An 18,417-nucleotide genomic window follows, 5' to 3' on the forward strand; every position below is an offset into this window, starting at 1 on the left:
TAATTTTGTACTCTGGGAATGCTGACTGGAACTCCAGAAAAATATTAATATGTTCAATAAATTATTTATTTTCCTCTGATATTGTTTTTATACTGTGAAGCCTATCTATATATAAAATTTCTCATTTTTTTTTATCAACTACAAAAGACAACCTTCATCTCCCCTCCTCCTCCTTTAACCATTGTTTATCACATTCCTTGTGAGTGTAGTTAGCATGCTTGGAACAGACTGAACTAGTCTGTGGAAGAATTCATGAACACCAGTGCTACAATGAGTAACTTCCTCAAAAGTTGGGTCTTATGCAACATGGTATTGAGACCAAACCCAGAATCCATTGGAATGATACTCATAATTAAAAAAGCATGCAATATTTTACAGGCTGAAAAGAGAGAAACTGAATATGAAAAAAAATATTAGAAGTGGTTATGACTACTCAGAAATATTTAAATATTAACCATTAATTATTATTGCTTTTAATGATTATAATAACTGATATTTCACTGGATCACACACCAACTTCAGGACTAAATAGCTATACATACAAGTCACAATATGCATGAAAAACAAAGTGTATAATGGAATTTCAAAACAAGTGACTTTAATTAAGGGTTGTTTAAAGATCAAAGCTAGATAACTGGAAGAAGACCTCCAGATAGCATTTTAAAAAATGAAGAGAACCACCAGGGTGTCCTAAATCCTCACCCTCTTGTAGTACATCCTGTTAGTATCCACTTGGACACTAAACAAATGAGGATGAGCTGTCAATTTGAGACTTAGACAACCAAGTTATATTGTGTATTGGTTTAAACCAAAACAAAACATGATGGAATATCATGGTGAATAGGGTGTCATAAGGTTAAACAAGGCCTCCCTGCTGTTTTCCTCAAGAAATCACAGCAAACAGTGAAAAGTCAGCTACAGGAACAAACTCAAACTTAACAACAGCATAATTAAAAATACATACCATCAATGTAAGAAGTATCAACGGAAAAGAACTGGAACTGGCAGAAGAATTGGAGATGTACCATGTTGGCATAACTGGTGTTTACTGAAACAAAGAAGACAAAAAGCAGTGAGATTCTTCTAAATAATAATTGCAAGATGTTATATTCAGGCAAGTAATCAGGGAAAGGAAGGAGTAGCTATACTGCTATACTATTCAACACTAAACATGAAGATACTCTTCTAAAACAACACAATTTCGAGTAGGGAGATGAAAGAAAAATTCAAAATGATGAAATGGACAAGATTAATTTTTACTTATGGTACCAGATTCCATTAAGAAATAAGTGAAGAAGATGTTTGTTTCAGTAGAGAAGACAGCAGACAAAGAAAAAGAAAGGCTCATTCTTGTTGGAAATCTAAACAGCAAAGCAGGAGATGAATACCAAACATAGTTTTCGGAAAATATGGAGAGAAGAGTAAAGTTAATAACGGTAACTCTTGGATTTCTGTTAAGGATTAGCCATTACTAATAATGTGTTCCATCATAAAGATGTGCAACAAATTCACATGGAGAGAAGATGCAAGAAATAAGGAGAGTTGTACTGACATATTACTGCAGATGGTGATATCTTCGCATTCATGCAGGAGACAGAAGTATACAGGGAATTTGAAATAGGGCGTGATCACCACTTAGTTTTGAGCAGGATTAAGATTATTATCATACTGAAAAGAATTATATACAAAAGTTTTAAAAAGACTCAAGTCAAACAAATTTCAGAAGTGAACTGTAAACTGAAATATACAAATATTATGCAAGGAAAATGAAAGTGAAAACAAGAACTAAACCTTGGAGACTGGCAGACTCTGAAGAGAAAACATTAATTCAGGTGAGGAGAGGGGAGAGAATGTGTTAAAGTTGTTTACAAAGACTCAAGAAATATGAAAGGTATCCTGGAGAAGGGAAAAAAAAGAAGAAAGAAACAGTATCAAAAGTTCCTAGTAAATCAGCATGTGCCTACAGAAAATACAGAGAAAACTGTAAAGCTGCGCTATGCTTTAAAAAAAGTGGATACACAAAAGTCATCGGAAGACTGGTGAGAATATAGAAGATAAATATAACCAAGGTGACAATGGAAGAAAGAGTACCGTAAAAGGAATCAGGGATGATAAATGTAACAAAAACTGATAAAGATATTCAAGATGTCTGGTGTAATTATCTGAAAGAGACTGTTAAATGACACATGTGGCAGAATAGTGGTAGAAAATATTATTCAAGAGAAAGGAGAACATATCAATAAGAAGACAGAAAAAAGCCATCAAAAATCTGAAATGTTAAAAGAGTAATTTGCCATTGAACTAGAAATGCTGAAATATGAAGGTAACAGAAAGGGGGATGGTAAATCCCTTTATGTTTTTATAGCCGGGTACGAAACTCGGATCGAAATCATACCCGGCTATAAAAACATAAAGGGATTTACCATCCCCCTTTCTAATAACATTTTCGCCGGTAAAATAGCCTTTCGGCTTATTAGATTAGAAATATGAAGGTGTAAAAGTTTCACAGTGGCAGGCACTATACAACTCAGAAGACATAGACAGAAGATCATTTTCAGGATGATTATATCAGAGGTTTCATAGTATCCATCTATAAAAATGGAAAGAAATCTGAATGTGAAGCTTACAGAAATATTTCCCTACTAAGTGCTCCAGGTATGATTTATACATGCATACCTGAGAAGAAGCAAATGAATGACCTAAAGAGCAGCATAAGCTATGGCTATGCTGATTGTGTAGAAGTTCTACCTGGAAGAAAGTACAACTGCTAAATATATCAAACAAATCTAAGCTATTTAAAAGTCAATGCTTGCACAGAAGGAAATGGAGATTACTTTTCAGTCAATAAAGGTGTTAAAACAAGGTGACAGTCAGTAGACTTAACAGCTGGACTTGAGCATATGTTCAGAAAACTTGAGTGGGGCAACAAGGTTAACAAGATCTCAGGAAAGAAATAAGCAATCTTTAAATTTCCTGATGATACTGCCATTTTTTTCAGAAGCCACTGAACTTATGAAGATGAGAAATCGACTGAACAACACAAGCAAACTGATAGGACTTGAAATGAATTTTACAAAAAAAAAATAAATAAATAAAAATAATCATGAGTAATACCTCAAAAATTCCTATCTTGTTAGATGGTACCATCATTGAATATGTGCCAGAGCATACATATTTAGAACAAATAATATTCTTTAATAGAACAAGATCAAGAAATACAGTACAGAGTAACCAAAGACGGAGCAATTACTATAGACAGTGCCAGTGGATGAAGAGTGATTTGCCCAATCACTCTTAAAAGGAAACTTATGCATTCCATTATATACTCCCCACATTAACATACAATGCCTGAACTTGGTCCTTAACAAAAGAGTAAAACTCACAGTATGCCAATGAGGACAGAAGTATTTTCATTATGATCATCAACAGATTCCTGATGTGTTCCTGTTGTGTACCCTGAAACAGTGTACAGGATATTATGAGAGCACTACACAAAAAGCCTACATCATTACTAACCATCTATTGACAATTTTCTCCAAATTAATCTTATCTGTCAGGATTCCAACATTGTCAGACCTTATATTTCTTCTAAGAGGCATTTCTTACTGTATCAATCCATCTTTTTGAAACACTTAAATGCAGATACCAAAGAAAACATAAAATTAAACACCGAATTGAAATAAGAAGAATTTCTAAATTACTATACACAATTGCGGATACAAATATTTTAATTTATTTTTAAAAAAATTTTAAAAAAGACGACTGGCAAATAATTAACGAAAATGAAAAGGAAATAACGAGTTGAAGTTTAGGGGGTACTTTGCAAAAGTGACTAAAACAGCTCACCAAATCACTTGGCTTCTGAAAAATACTTTAACATGCAGAGACAAACAAGTTGTTGTTCCTCTGTATCGAGCCTTGATAAGACCCCATCTGGACTTCTGTGCCCAGTTATGGGCACCAGGGTTTCTTCGTGATGGGGAGGAAGTGGAGAGGGTCCAGAGACGAGTGACCAAGATGATAGCAGGTCTGTGGAATGAACCTTATGAGAACAGGTTGAAGATTTATGGGTTGCAAAAATTGGTTGATAGGCGGAAAAGGGGTGATATGATTGAGACATTCAAATTACTGAAGGGTTTCTATAAGATTAATCCAGAAGATATTTTTGAGAATAGGACTGGTGGTGGGAGGACTAGGGGCCATACATGGAAGCTGGGAAAGAGTGTGGTTGACGAGGGTGTTAGAGCTAGGTTTTTTACTTGGAGAGTGGTGAATGAGTGGAATAAGCTTCCAGAGTCTGTTGTGGGTGCTACGACCGTGAATGAGTTCAAGGCAAGGTATGATAGATACTGTGTGAATGTTGAATAGTTGTTCTTGACATGATGTTAGGGCCTCCCTCGATGAGTCTGTCGACTCCTTGGAGTTTCCCGGAGCAATAATAATAATAACCAAAGAAGAATTAGAAATCAGCCTGAAAGAAACAAGAAACGGAAAATCACCTGGAGAAGATAAGCTAGGTTCAGAACTATATAAATACGCAGGAACAAGATTCAAAGAAAGACTTATTATTTTTAAATAAAATTTATTCAACTGGTATCCTCCCAATAGAATGGAAAAAAGCAATTGTGATTCCTATCTTTAAAAAAAAAAAGGTAATAGACATGACCCTAAAAACTATAGAGGTATCAGTATACTAAATTCCTGTTACAAAATATATAGCAAACTAATGAAATATTCCGAAAACTTTATTTTAGAAGTACAGAATGGATTTAGAAAAGGATGATCATGTATAGACCTGGCCTTTTGCTTAAAATTAATAATAGAGAAAAGAAGAGAATACAATTTAGAAACACATATTGCATTTATTGACTTTGAAAAAGCATTTGACAAAGTTAAAAGAAACATATTATTTAACATATTAAAAGAAAGACAAATACCAAATAATATCCTAAATGCTATCACAAGTATATATGAAAATAATCAAATACAAATAAGATTAAATCACAAGCTATCATATACGAGAGAGATAAACCAAGGGGTCCAACAGGGATGTCCCCTCTCAGCAACTCTTTTAAATATCTACTTAAATGAAATAATAATAAAATGGAATAAAAATTTAATCAAGGAATTAAATTTTCTCCTACAGTGAACTTAAACACTCTCCTTTTTGCCGACAACCAAATAATAATTACAAATTCTGAAGATAACTTACAGAATTTGTAATGTCATTTATCTATCTCATTTAGATCTAAATGAGATAGCCAAAGATTATGGTATGATAATATCAACAGAAAAATCAAAACCTATGGCCTTTAAAGGACAAGATCCAGCAAGAACTAAAACAGTAATAGATAACAAGATCTTAGAACAGGTGAATTCATTTAACTACCTAGGATGTATGATCACATATGAAAATGAAAAAAATATAAATGTAAAAATTGCAAAATATTTAAAAATAACAGGTGTAATTAACTCTATATTTAAACCAAACCTAGTTCAAAAACAAAACCAGACTAAAAGCATACAATACATTAGCCCTACCAGTCTTAATGTATGGAAGCGAAATCTGGACAATAAAACAAAAAAAACAAAGAAAAATTAATAACAGCAGAAATGAAGTTTATGAGAAAAACTGCCAAGTATACCCTATTTGGTCACAAAAGAAATGAAAAAATTATGAAAGAATTAAACCAAGAACCAGTAATAGAAAAAATTAAAAAATATAAGCATAAATGGATGGAACATGTTCAAAGAATGAAAACAGAAAGATTACCAAAACAAGCCTTAAACTACAAGCCATTAGGAAAAAGAAAACCAGGACGTTCTCTTAAAACAATTCAACGATGACTTCTAAGGCCGGAACAGGCCATGCCAGGCCTAAATCCTTGCATCATGATGATGATCAATCCACCTAGATCTTTCTCTTTCTGAATGCCAACAACTTCCAGTTCCTTTCTAATATCATCAACCTTTAATAAGATTCTGCCATTAATGCCACCTGTTCGTTAACTTTTTTCTCAGAATTTTCATATCTATGGTCTTCAGTCTTTCATCAAGCATTTCATTTCTAATCCAGCTCACAGATATGTATATTAAAATTGGTTTCAATGCTGCCTGAATACACTGAGTTTACTATTTTGACTAATTTCTCTTTTATTCCATATAAATGCATTCAGCTGACTCCCTACATACCAGCCTTACTAAAAATTGTACCTAAATAGCTGAAGTGTTTTATTCTATAGGTTCTGCATGAATTCAGGATGCAGTAATATTTTCAATGATGCTACCTATTTTCATAGTCTGTCTTTTATTGCTGATTTTCATAAATTTTTACAGCAGTTACTCAGTTCAGTAAGAGGAATCCTCCAGATATGTACTGATTTGTTTAAAGTATAACATCATCTGCATAAAGTAAAGAGATAATGTGCATACTTGTCTCACACCTGATTTAACATCAAACCATCTTTATGTACCTCCTTCAATTCTAATTGCTGACTCACAACTCAAATACTGACTATGTATTGCTTGACATAATTTCCAATTTACACCATATAATTGTAAGTGTTTTGAACAGCTATTCTTTTGGAACAACGTCATATGCCTTATCTACAAACCTTAAATACAGATCCTTGTTATATTCCCATGATTTATCAACATTTATCTTAAACCGAAAATCTAATTCAGACAATTTCTACTTGAGCTGAAACCAGCTTGTTCTCCTCCAAATTTCCCTTTCACAATTTTTCTTGGTGTTTCCTCCAGTATGCTTGCATAAATTTTAAATATGGCACTCAGTAGGGAAATTCCTGTGTAATTCTGACAATATTTTATTTCCTTTTTTATTCATGGGTACCATGAGCTCTACTCCAATCATCTGCAATTGAACCCTGTAGGCCTTCTGAATAGAAGTTAGTAGTGCAGCCACTAACTTATTCCTTCATAAAGGAAAAATAAGTAAAACTCATTCCTCCATATTTGAGTATTCTGGTTGAATATCATCTACTCCAGTTGCTTTATATTTCAGTTCATGGTGGCTTTTCTACCTCATGTATTGATCCGTACTCCTGATTGCATTCCTCTTGAATATTTTCTATCACTGTTGGAACACATATTTTTTTCATTTAGCTGCCTTTTTTAAAGTAATCATTCCTACCAATGGGGGTGCTTAAGGGTCAAAGCTGTATAACTGAGAGGAGACCTTCACATAGCCTTTAAAGGAATGTGGAGAACAGACCAGGGCTTCTGACCTAATGTCCAATCCTCACCTTCTCGTGGTGCACCCTGTTGGGTATCTATTTGGATACTGAACGAACGAGGATGGGCTGGCAATTTGGGATTTAGCCGACTAAATTGTATTCCTATTGGTTAAACCAAAATACAAGATGATTGTACAACATGACAAAATTTCATGCTGGCTGGGGCGTCACCCGGTTAAACAAGGCCTCCGTTGTTTTCGCCAGGGAACCAGGGCAAACAGCGAAAAGTCAGCTACTGGAACAAATCTGAAAACACACCCCAACTCAACATCACCAGAGTTAAAGATCGGTACTATCAACATAAGAAGTCTGAATGGCAAAGAAATGGAGCTAGTGGACGAATTAGAAAAGTACCAGATCGACATAATAGGGGTGACTGAAACAAAAAAAAGACAAAAACTGGTGAGATCTTTCTGAGCAATAAATACAAAATGTTATATTCAGGCAATGACAATCAAGGAAAAGAAGGAGTAGCCATAGTATTCAACACAAATACGAGGCTCGTCTTCTTGAATGGCAGGCAGTGTCAAGTAGAGTGATTTGGGAAAAGGAAAAGTTGGTCCTTGTTGGTGATCTAAATAGCAGAGTAGGAAGTGATTGTCAGACATACAAAAATATTTTGGGAAAATTTGGAGAAAAGACCAAAGCTAATAATAATGGCAAATACCTGTTGGATTTCTGCTCAGGACATGGACTGGTAATTACTAACACCATGTTCCAACATAAAAATGTGCACAAATTCACATGGAGAGAAGAGGCAAGGAATAAGAAAAGTCTCATTGACAGTGATGTTTTCTCCCCAGTGCAGGACACCAGAGTGTACAGAGGATTTGAAATTGGAAGTGATCACTATTTAGTCTTGAGCAGGATAAAATTGAATTTCATATTGAAAAGAATGACATGTAAGAAAGTTTTAAAGCGAATAAAAGTTGAGCAGCTCTCAGATGTGAACTGTGGACTAAAATACACAAAGATTATTGAAGGAAAAATGAAAGAGTTTGAGAACAGGAACCAAACCTTGGAGATTCAGTGGCAAGCCTTGAAGAAAACCCTGATTGATTCAGCTAGATAGGCATGTGGTGAAGTTGTCTGCAAGGATAGAAAAATAAGAACTCCATGGTGAACACAGGAAGTTAAAGAGGCAGTGAAGGAAAAGAAGAAAGCATTTCAAAAGTTCCTGGCAAATTAAGTCAGCTTATGCTCTTAGAGAATACAGAGACATATGTAACAAAGCTAAACAGTGTGTAAAACTAGCTAAACAAGTCATGGGAGGACTTTGGCAAGAACATAGAAAATAAATATCAAGAAGGTTGCAAAATATTCGAGGTTGTTGAAGAAGCTTAGGAATGGAGGAAAGAGTGCTGTAAAAGGAGTTAGAGATGATAAAGGTGAAATGAAAATGGGAGAAAAAGATATCCTTGAAGTATGGAGTAATTACTTTGAAAATTTGCTAAATGAAACAAGCAGTGATGACAGCACAGTGATAAAAACACTGACCAGGCAAGCAGTCAGGAATACATATCCATACTTGAAGTAGAAAAAACCATCAAAGGCTTTAAATGTGGAAAGGCAGCAGGAGTAGATGATATTCGACCAGAAAAATGCTGAAGTATGGTGGTATAAAAGTCTTTCAGCGGCTGCACTGCATAGTTCACAATGCCTGGACAGAGGGACAAATTCCCGATGATTGGAGTAGAGCTCTCATAGTACCCATATATAAAAAGGGAAATAAAACTGAATGTGAGAATGACAGAGGTATATCCCAATTGAGTGTTCCTGGTAAGATATATGCAAGTATACCTGAGAAACGGTTGAGAAGAATTGTGGAAGAAAAGCTTGGTGAAGAACAAGCTGGATTCAGGTCAAATAGAGGCTGTCAGGATTAGATCTTCACTTTACGACAAATAGTTGAGAAATCATGGGAATATAACAAAGATCTGTATTTAAGTTTTGTCGATTTGGAAAAGGCATATGACAAGGTGCCAAGAGTGAAGCTATTCAATACACTACAGTTATATGGTGTCAATGGGGCATTATATCAAGCAATACTTAGTCTTTATTTGAATTGTAAGTCAGCAGTTAGAATTGAAGAAAGTACAGGAAGATGGTTTAATGTTAAATCTGGTGTGAGACAAGGATGTACATTATCCCCTCTGTTATTCATTATCTATATGGATCACATTATGAAGGAAAGTGGTATTAAACACATGATATCAAAATTGGAGGTGTTAATGTCAGCTCTTTGCTTTATGCGAACGATGTTATATTTCTAAGTAAATCTGCTACAAGTCTGCAAGATTCTCTGACTAAATTGAATAACTGTTGTAATAGATATGGTATGAAGGTCAGCAATAAAAAGACAAAGACAATGAAAATAGGCAGAATCATTGAATATGTCAACTTTGTTGTGAACGGAGAACCTGTGGAAAAAGTAAAACATTTCAGCTACTTAGGCACGATTTTTACTGAAGATGGTAAATTAAATATAGAAATAGACAACAGAATCAACAAAGCTGGTATGGTGGGAAGTCAATTGAATAAATTCATATGGAATAAGAGAGAAATTAGTCGGAACACTAAATTAGCCGTATACAAGACAGTATTCAAACCAGTTTTAACTTATGGATCTGAGAGCTGGGTCAGAAGTAAAACACTTGACCAAAGACTAGAGACCGCAGATATGAGAGTCCCGAGAAAGATTATAGGCGTGAACAGATGGCATCAATGGCAATATCATATTAAAAACGAGGATATTAGGAAAGAACTTGACATTGTCCACATCAAGGAATGCATTAGCAGAGCTAATCTCAGGTGGTATGGTCACTTAAACAGAATGGGCGAGGAAAGATTAGCAAAACAAGTGTTCTCTGCCAAGTTGGCAGGAAAACGACCCAGAGGAGGACCAAGATATAGGTGGATTGATACGGTACAAAGTTCCTTAGACGATAGAAATATAAGATCTGGTAATGTTGGAGTCTTGACAAGTAACAGACTAATTTGGAGGAAAATTGTAGATAGGAAGTTAGTAATGATGTAAATTTTTCATGTAGTACTATCATATCCTGTACACCCCTTGAGGGTACATGGCAGGAATTTGATGATGATGATGATTCCTACCAATAGAAAATCACATTATCTTCAATTTTCACGTCATCTCTGATTACTTTTACAGTACTTTTCTCCTCCATTCTTAAGCTTTTTCAACAGCATTCAGAATATTTTACCACTTTCCTGATATTTATCTTCTATATTATTAACAAACTCTTCCTTTGACTATTGTTTAGCTACTTCTCCATATTGCTTTCCTACATTTTTCACAGTTATTATATTGTTTTCTATTGAATGCTATTGTTATGCTGCAAATAAAAAAAAGAATAACTGTGAAAGATAACTTTACTGAATTCAGATGATATGCAGGTAACATATCATCTGAATGAGTGCCCATTTTAGCTACCAGCATGGTGTATGCAACATTGAGCTCACTGTCAGCACTTCAGTGGATGAAGAAACTCAGGTGTAGAGAAGAATGTACTCAAGTTGTTGCACAAATTGAATAAGACTTCAGCAATAGAGGATGATAAGATATCAGCACAGATGCTAAAGTAGTGTTCAGCTGAACTTGCTGTTCCTTTGACCAAGATGTATAAATTGAACCTCAGAACAGGGAAGATTCCATGAATGCATAATCCCATTATGCAATGGGATTATCGTATGCAGCAGCTATGCAGTGCAGTGGAAGTGGTGTGTGTGTGTGTGTGTGTGTGTGTGCATGCTGTCCAAGGCACTAAACTGCTCAAAGAAAAAGCTTCACAAGTTCAATTCTAGTTGCCCACCAGCAAAACTTTAGGGGCAGAATCAAGGCGAAAACAGGTGACTAATGATGTGCCACAAGGTTCAGTGCTGGGACCATTGCTGTTTAATTTGTGCATAAATGATATTGGAAATAACCTGAAAGGAAATAGTCAATTGTTTGCTGATGATGTGAAATTAGGTAGAGTAATAGTTAACCAAGAGTAATAGTTAACAATTTAAATAGGATGTCAGTATGGGCAAAAGTTAATGGGTAATCAGTTTAATGTTGAGAAATGTAAAACTACACATTTTGAGATAAATAGATTACAAGCCATGTATCACATTGATGGCACTGTACTCCAGGAAATAGATTAAGCTAGAGATTTAGGGGCGGTGGTAGACAGAGAGTTAAAGTTTAGAGGACACTGCTAAGGTTGCTAAGGTAAGGTAGTCTATAAGATTACTTGACTATTGAAGAACACAATTAACAAGTACAGATAAGGAAGTTGTTATTCCTCTTTATAAGGCCTTAAGCCCACATCTGGATTACTGTGCTCAAGTCTGGTCCCCTGGGTTTCTTGGGAGGTTAGGAAGCTGTGGAGAGGATTCAGAGGTAAGTGACCAAGATGGTGAGTGGCCTGTGGAATGTTTCCTATGAGGATAGATTGAGAGTGTGTAGATTGCAGAAGTTGGTTAATAGAAGAAGAAAATAGAGGATATGATAGATGCAGGGCAAATGTTTCAACACTTGGCTAGAGGGACCAGAACAAGGGGTCATCTCTGGAAGATGAATAAAGGCATGGTTGGTAGGAGTGTGAGGACTAGACCTTTTGCTTATAGAGTGGTTAATGAGTGAAATGGGTTGCCAGAATCAGTTGTGAGTGCTTTGTCTGTTAAGGGGTTCAAAGAAAGGTATGATAGATCATGTAGATAGATTGAGTCTCCTGCAATGAGTCTTCAGACTCCATGGAGATTCCTGTATAATAATAAGGGTAATGTAAAGACTGATTCATCTATCGATTTTTCTGTATCTCTGGAGTGGTGGTAGTGTTGGTGAAAATTTTGGATATGTTGGTAAGAGCTTGAATACAGAAATGGGTTGACAGAGAATCTATACTTTTCAATGAACAATGCAGATTTTTTAAGGGAAGGACATATTTGAGCAACCTGCTCACATTTTATAATAACGTTACCGCTTAGTTAGACAAAGGGAGTAAATACACATGTTACTTTTGAATTTTGCTAAGGATTTATGTATAATACAACATGGAAGACTGTTGCGTAAATTGAGGAATGTGTGATTGGATTATAAAATATTAGCGTAGAAAAGAGGATGGATGACTGACAAATGAAAAAGTGGTATATGAGGTATGCGAGTCTTCAAGATTTAAGGTGATCAATAATGTACCGCAGGGATCAGTCCTTGGTCCACTATTATTCAATCTTTAGATTAATGGCACTGGGAAGGATATGAGGTGACATATAGCTTTTGCTGATGCAAAAGCAGAGTAATCAGAAATACAGCTGATATGCAGTACTTTCAGAATGATTTGAATAGGCTGGAACTATAAAATAACTGTATGTTCAAGTTCAATGTGAGTAAACATAAAGTTTTTTTACTTTAGTGTAATGAGATATCCAATGTCATATTATATTGGTGGAATTATGCTAGAAGAAACTGATTAGACTAGGATTCTTGGAATTTTTAGTAGATAGGAAGCTGAAGTTCCAGAGCCATAAAGAAGATTGCAAACACAACTCAGTGGATAACTGCAATGCAGAAACCAAGGGAGTAAATTGACATGTAAGGATAATGAAGTCATTTTGCCTCTTTACAAGAACTTGATGCAACTTCACTTGGACTACTGTGTGCAGGTCTGGTCTCCTGGTTTCTGTGGGTGATGTTGATACAGTGGACAGGGGAGGCAAAAGAGAGAGAGTATTAAAGATAATATTGGGATTGTGGAATAGAGATTATGAAGAGAGACTGAAAATTTGTGGGATGCAAATACTACAATTGAGACATACAAACTTCTGAATGGGTCGTAAAGGATAATACCAGTGGATGGAATTTTTCATTCTATGGAGGGTAAAGAGAGCAAGGGGCATCCATGGAAGTTGATAATGAATGCCATCAAGAAAGGGGTGAGCTGGATTTTTCTCTCAGAGTGCATGACTGGAATGGATTACCTTTGGAGATTGTGAGTACAGGTATTGACCTGCACTTACACAATACATGCATGAATTCATTGTGAATGAATTCAAGAAAGGTATGACAGAGAGTGTGGGTAATATGTTGCCTCCCTCAATGAGTTCCTGACTCCCTGGAAGTCTCTCGTAATAATAATAATCTTTTTAAAGCACATGTTGACTCACCACTTGCTAGGAACTTTCCATGTACTTATCTCTATAACTTCTTAAGTCCACCACAGAGTTATGATCATTCTATCCTTGCAGACAACTTCACCCCATACTTCTCTGACTGAATCAATCAACATTTTCTTCAGACTGCACTGAGTCTCGAAGATTTGGTACTTGTTTTCAAACTTTTTCACTTTTTATTGAATAATATTTGTGTTTTTGAATCTGCAGTTAACCTCTGAAAGCTGCTCAACTTTGATTCTTTTTAAAAGTTTCTTATACACTTTTCTTTTCAACATTGTATTCAATTTTATCTGCTCAATGCTGGATGGTGATAACTTCCTATTTTCCCCTGTATACTCTTTAATCATTCTCAACCAGAGTGATATATCACTATCAACAATATCAGAGTCAATGAGACTTTTCTTATTCCTCATCTCTTCTCTCCATGTAAATCTGTGCACACCATTATGCTAGAACATGGTATTAATAAAGACATATTCTGAACATGGCAAGTAATCAATACTATTAGATTTGCACTTTTCTCCCAAATTTTCCCAAACATTTCTATGAGTGTTCATTTCCTGCGCTGGTATTTAGATCCCTAACAAGGACCACTTTTCCTTTGTATCAGCTGCCTTCTCTAATGACTCAAAAGAATTCTTCCACATCGTTCTCCTTAGTAGAACCTTCTGTAGAACCACAGGAAAATAAGTCGCCCTGTCCAATTCCTCATTCTGATATTTGTCCATATCACTCCTCTTGATAATGCCTGCCATTCAAGATTATCCTCAAGTTTATTGTGTTGAATACTATAGCTACATCTTCCTTTCCCTGATCATTATTGTCTGAACATAACATACTGCATTTGTTATTCAGAAGAATTTCACCTGCTTTTATGCTAATTATGCCAACCTGGTAATTCAATTTTTTACCAGTTCCACTTCCTTTCCATTGATGCTTCTTTCTTATGTTGATGGACTTTCTTCTTTGAACAATCTCAAATTCTGATGATGATTTGGACTTTCTTCCAATAGCTAGCTGACTATGCACTGTTCATCTTGCCATAAACAGTGTGCATGCGAGACAATCTTGCTTAACTACTGAACCAGCTTGATGTGTATACATGTCAATAAATTACAAGGATGTGAAGTGTCCATTGGAGTTAATACAACATTTGAATACTATGGTAATAACACGAATATGAAGAATATATTTTTTGCTATATAGTTTATCCATATGGCCATTTGGATGGTTAAATGGGCAATGTCCAAGCTGGCTTGAAATTTTATCATGCTGTACCATGATTTTGTTAAGATTTAAGCCAATAAATATACATTTAGGTTGGCTATATCCCAAATTCCCAGCCCATCATCATTCATTCTATATCCAGATATGTAACTACTAATGGGGTACGTTACAGGAAGTATGAATTGGACATTAGGTCAAAGGTGTCCCAGTCTGTTCTCCACATTCTTTAAAAGATTATGTTTAGATCTCATTCCGATTACCTAGTTTGGACACTGAAACAACCCCAAGAAGTATTTTGCAAATTTAAAAAAAAGCACAGAAAGTAAAAATTTCAGACATTAAACAGATCACCAAAATTGTTGGTTATTCAAAAAAACACACAATTAAAGTGGAACCAGGCTGGCCATGTAGCCAAGCTGAAGGATGACAGATGGACAGTCCTCCTCATTACAGTTTGGATTCTCAGAGAGAGAGCACAAAATCCAGAGAAAGACAGAGGATGAGATGGAAAGAAGAGATCACAGGAGAATCAGGAAAAATGCGGATGAGGATGGCCTATATGTGTGTGTGTGCATGTGTGTGTGAGAGAGAGAGAAAGAGAGAAAAGAGTGGAGATATTTGGGAGAGAGTGTCCTTTTGCCAGCAGTGGGATGCATGCAACAATGCAACAGGTTGATAACTTGAGAAGAGGTTAAAAAAGATTCTAGACAAGAAGCTTGAGGAGGAAGAGGCTGGATTCAGGCCAAATAGATATAAGAATTAGCTTTTCACTTTTAAGGCAAACAGTTCAGAAATCATAGGAAAATAACAAGTATCTATATTTAAGTTCAACAGATCAGGATAAGGCATATGACAAGGTGCCAACAGGAAAAACTGTCCAAAACAGTACATTTACATTCATGAAAATGGGATATTATAGTCTATATTTAAATTGTAGGTGCAGTTAGAAATGAAGGATGTAAAGGAAGATAGCTTGATGTAAAATCATGTGTTGAATGCACAAGGATGCCAATAGGAATACAATTGGGTTAAATCCCAAATTCCCAGCCCATCCTCATTAATTCTGTATTCAGTTAGCTACCTACTAATGAGGTACACTATAAAAATGTGTGAAATGGACATCAGGTCAGAGATATCCCAAAATAAATTTCAAAAGTCAACATCCCAAGCTTCAAGATCATCTATGTACTATCTTTCAATGGGCAAAGACTTACCTCTTCTCTTGGAAAAGAGATCAGCTCATATTCCCTTACTCAGTAATACACAAATCACAAGATTAGATCTCTCTGCTTGGACTACCATTTACCTCCAGTCTCTCCTGACACAAACATATCACATCATTATCTTCCTAAGCATACAAAAAACTAGGCATTCTCTTTCATTCAAGATAAAAAAGAATGTTAAAAATTATTTTACACCTAACCATCTCTTAACTATATATAAATCCTAAATACTGTGCACATTAGGGTGAAGCACCTAAAACTTCTCTAAAAATTCTTGATACTGACCAGAGGAGAGCAATTTGGCTCATAGATGATCTCTCTCTCTTAAAGATTCACTTCAACCTCTATCTTTTACAGACACAACATTTCAGATCTATGTCTATTCTAGTGATACTTGAATGGTCACTACTTCACCTGAACTGGCAACCATCAATCCTCCACTTTCTGTTGCACCTGTTAATACAACAGCAGCAGCTACCCAGCACTCCTTTAGTGTGCAAATCCAAACACATTGCATCTGCTTTTCCTCTTTCTCTTTTATTCCATCTACCTCTGTCCTCCAGAACAGCCTTCTACAAGAATTATTTCCAAACAATTACAATCTCCAACTCTTCAAAAAAATAAAAATAAAAAATATTTCAATAAACCTTCCATCTGCAACCCAGAAATAGCAATGATGTGCATCTAGGTCCTTCAACCTCTCATGTATGAGATCAATATAAAAACTAAAATGAATAACTGCTGTAACTAATTTGGAATGAAAGCAGTAATAAAAAAGACAAAAAATCATGAATATATAAAGGCTCATGGAAATTTTAACTGTATCCTGAATGAAGAATCTGCACAACTAAAATATTTTGGCTATTTAGGTAAAACGTTTAGTGAAGATGGCAAACTAAATATGCAAAATAAACAGAATAAGCAAAGTTGATATATTGGGGAGTCAAATCAATAAATGTTTTGGTATAAAACAGAAATTGTTGAAACACTAGCCAATTTTAACATTATGGATATGATATTAGGGTTAGATAAAAAAACAGTTGATTAAAGATTACAGAGAGCAGGCATGCTCTCTGTAATCTTTAATCAACAAATAACAAATAAATTATTAGTTAATAATAAAAAGAAAATAACAAATAATTATATTAGTTATTTTCTCATATAAGAGCCATGAGAAAAATTATGGGGAGTGAACAAATGAATTACATGAAATATGAAAATATTAGGGAGGGGTATGACATCGTTAGCAGTGAATGTGTGAACAAAGTTAATCTAAGGTGGTAAGGTTACTTAACGGGAGAAGAAAGGTTAACAAATCCAGTATCTGATGTCAGGATGGTAAGAAAAGACCCAAAGTTCTGGTTGAGGAGCTTGCAACTTTTTTTACCTGCTGACCCTGTTATAAAATCATTTCTCCCTCACTGATCTCCTCATCCAAAAATACACATTTTAGCTTTAATGGATTGATTATAAGAAATACTGGTTATATTTATTTATTTATTAAAAACATAAAATTATAATACATAAATAAGTAATAATCAGTTCATAATTAGTTACTTTAACTTATTATTAATTATTTGGTTTACAGGTACCTCTTATGTTGGTCTCATAAAAACTGCAGTACATTACATGTCTGTTTTGATGGGACAGTTGTGCCAAACAGGTTGAAATAAGCTGCCATGTCCAGGCTAAAATTACTCAATTTTATCCACAGATCTGCATGTTCTGATGTGTTCGGTCTGTTTCTTGTTTTTCTCAGTAACTTATTAATGACTGAACCCAGCTTCATTAATATAAGAACTGGGAAAATCAAAAACATTTCTACCATAGTTTGCAGTTTTGGATATTTATTTTGCACATCATTATTCCATTGAGTAGCATGCCAGTTATTTTGGAATAAATTTGGCCTCCAAATCTTCTGCCATCTCAATGAACTCTTCTGTTACAATCATATTTTGAAGATCTTGAAATCAAATATTAAAGTCATCTTTCAATTTCTTGAAATGATGTGCATAACAGCAGATCATTATCTGGAATTGTATCTTTTACCATAAATGATACAGGTGATGACTTAGCACAGTAGCTAAATCTCTTCAATTTAAAGCAGCTATAAATAGGTCCATTTCAGATCAAAAACCCAGAAAAATTGTCCCTTGAATTATATTCATATTTCTGCCTTAGTCTTATTAGAATATTGTGAAACTTCGAATATATATCAGCCAAGTAAACCACAAGCTTTTTTTTAATTTAGTTGTTAATAGCTTCTTTATTTCAAGAAGAAATTCTATTACTGAATCAAAAAGTCTTTAATCAAACATTGCACCCAATTTTCTTTTGACAGCCAACAAATCTCTGTAAAAATCTTTTACAGAGATTTGGATATCTCTGTAAAAGCAACTGGTTATAGATTACCAATTTGATCACATAACAGAACAAGCAGACGATCATTCGAGGCCTTTCTCTATTTCATTTATTGACTGAATGCACACTTGCAGAACATCATGGAATTCTTTGCTTATGTTTTTGCAACCAAA

At 34.9% G+C, this 18,417-nt stretch overlaps 1 protein-coding gene across 2 annotated transcripts in view; it reads right to left on the bottom strand.

Moving 5' to 3' along the window:
* Positions 1-18,417, bottom strand: part of LOC150097986 (protein mothers against dpp-like) — a 139,281-nt gene that overhangs the window by 95,753 nt on the left and 25,111 nt on the right. The window contains exon 2 of one of the 2 annotated variants that reach the window (XM_090406494.1): positions 965-1,048. The exons of the other annotated variant lie outside the window; for it this stretch is intronic. Within the exon in view, the coding sequence (XP_090262620.1) occupies positions 965-1,036 (72 nt within the window). The 5' untranslated portion in view covers positions 1,037-1,048. The remainder of the gene's footprint in view (positions 1-964; positions 1,049-18,417) is intronic. 2 annotated transcript variants of the gene reach the window in all.

This window comes from Typopeltis vanoorti, chromosome 16 (assembly GCF_054136105.1).
Source record: "Typopeltis vanoorti isolate ZY-2024b chromosome 16, IOZ_Tvanoo_1.0, whole genome shotgun sequence".
In the NCBI taxonomy this organism is placed as follows: Eukaryota; Metazoa; Arthropoda; class Arachnida; order Uropygi; family Thelyphonidae; genus Typopeltis; species Typopeltis vanoorti.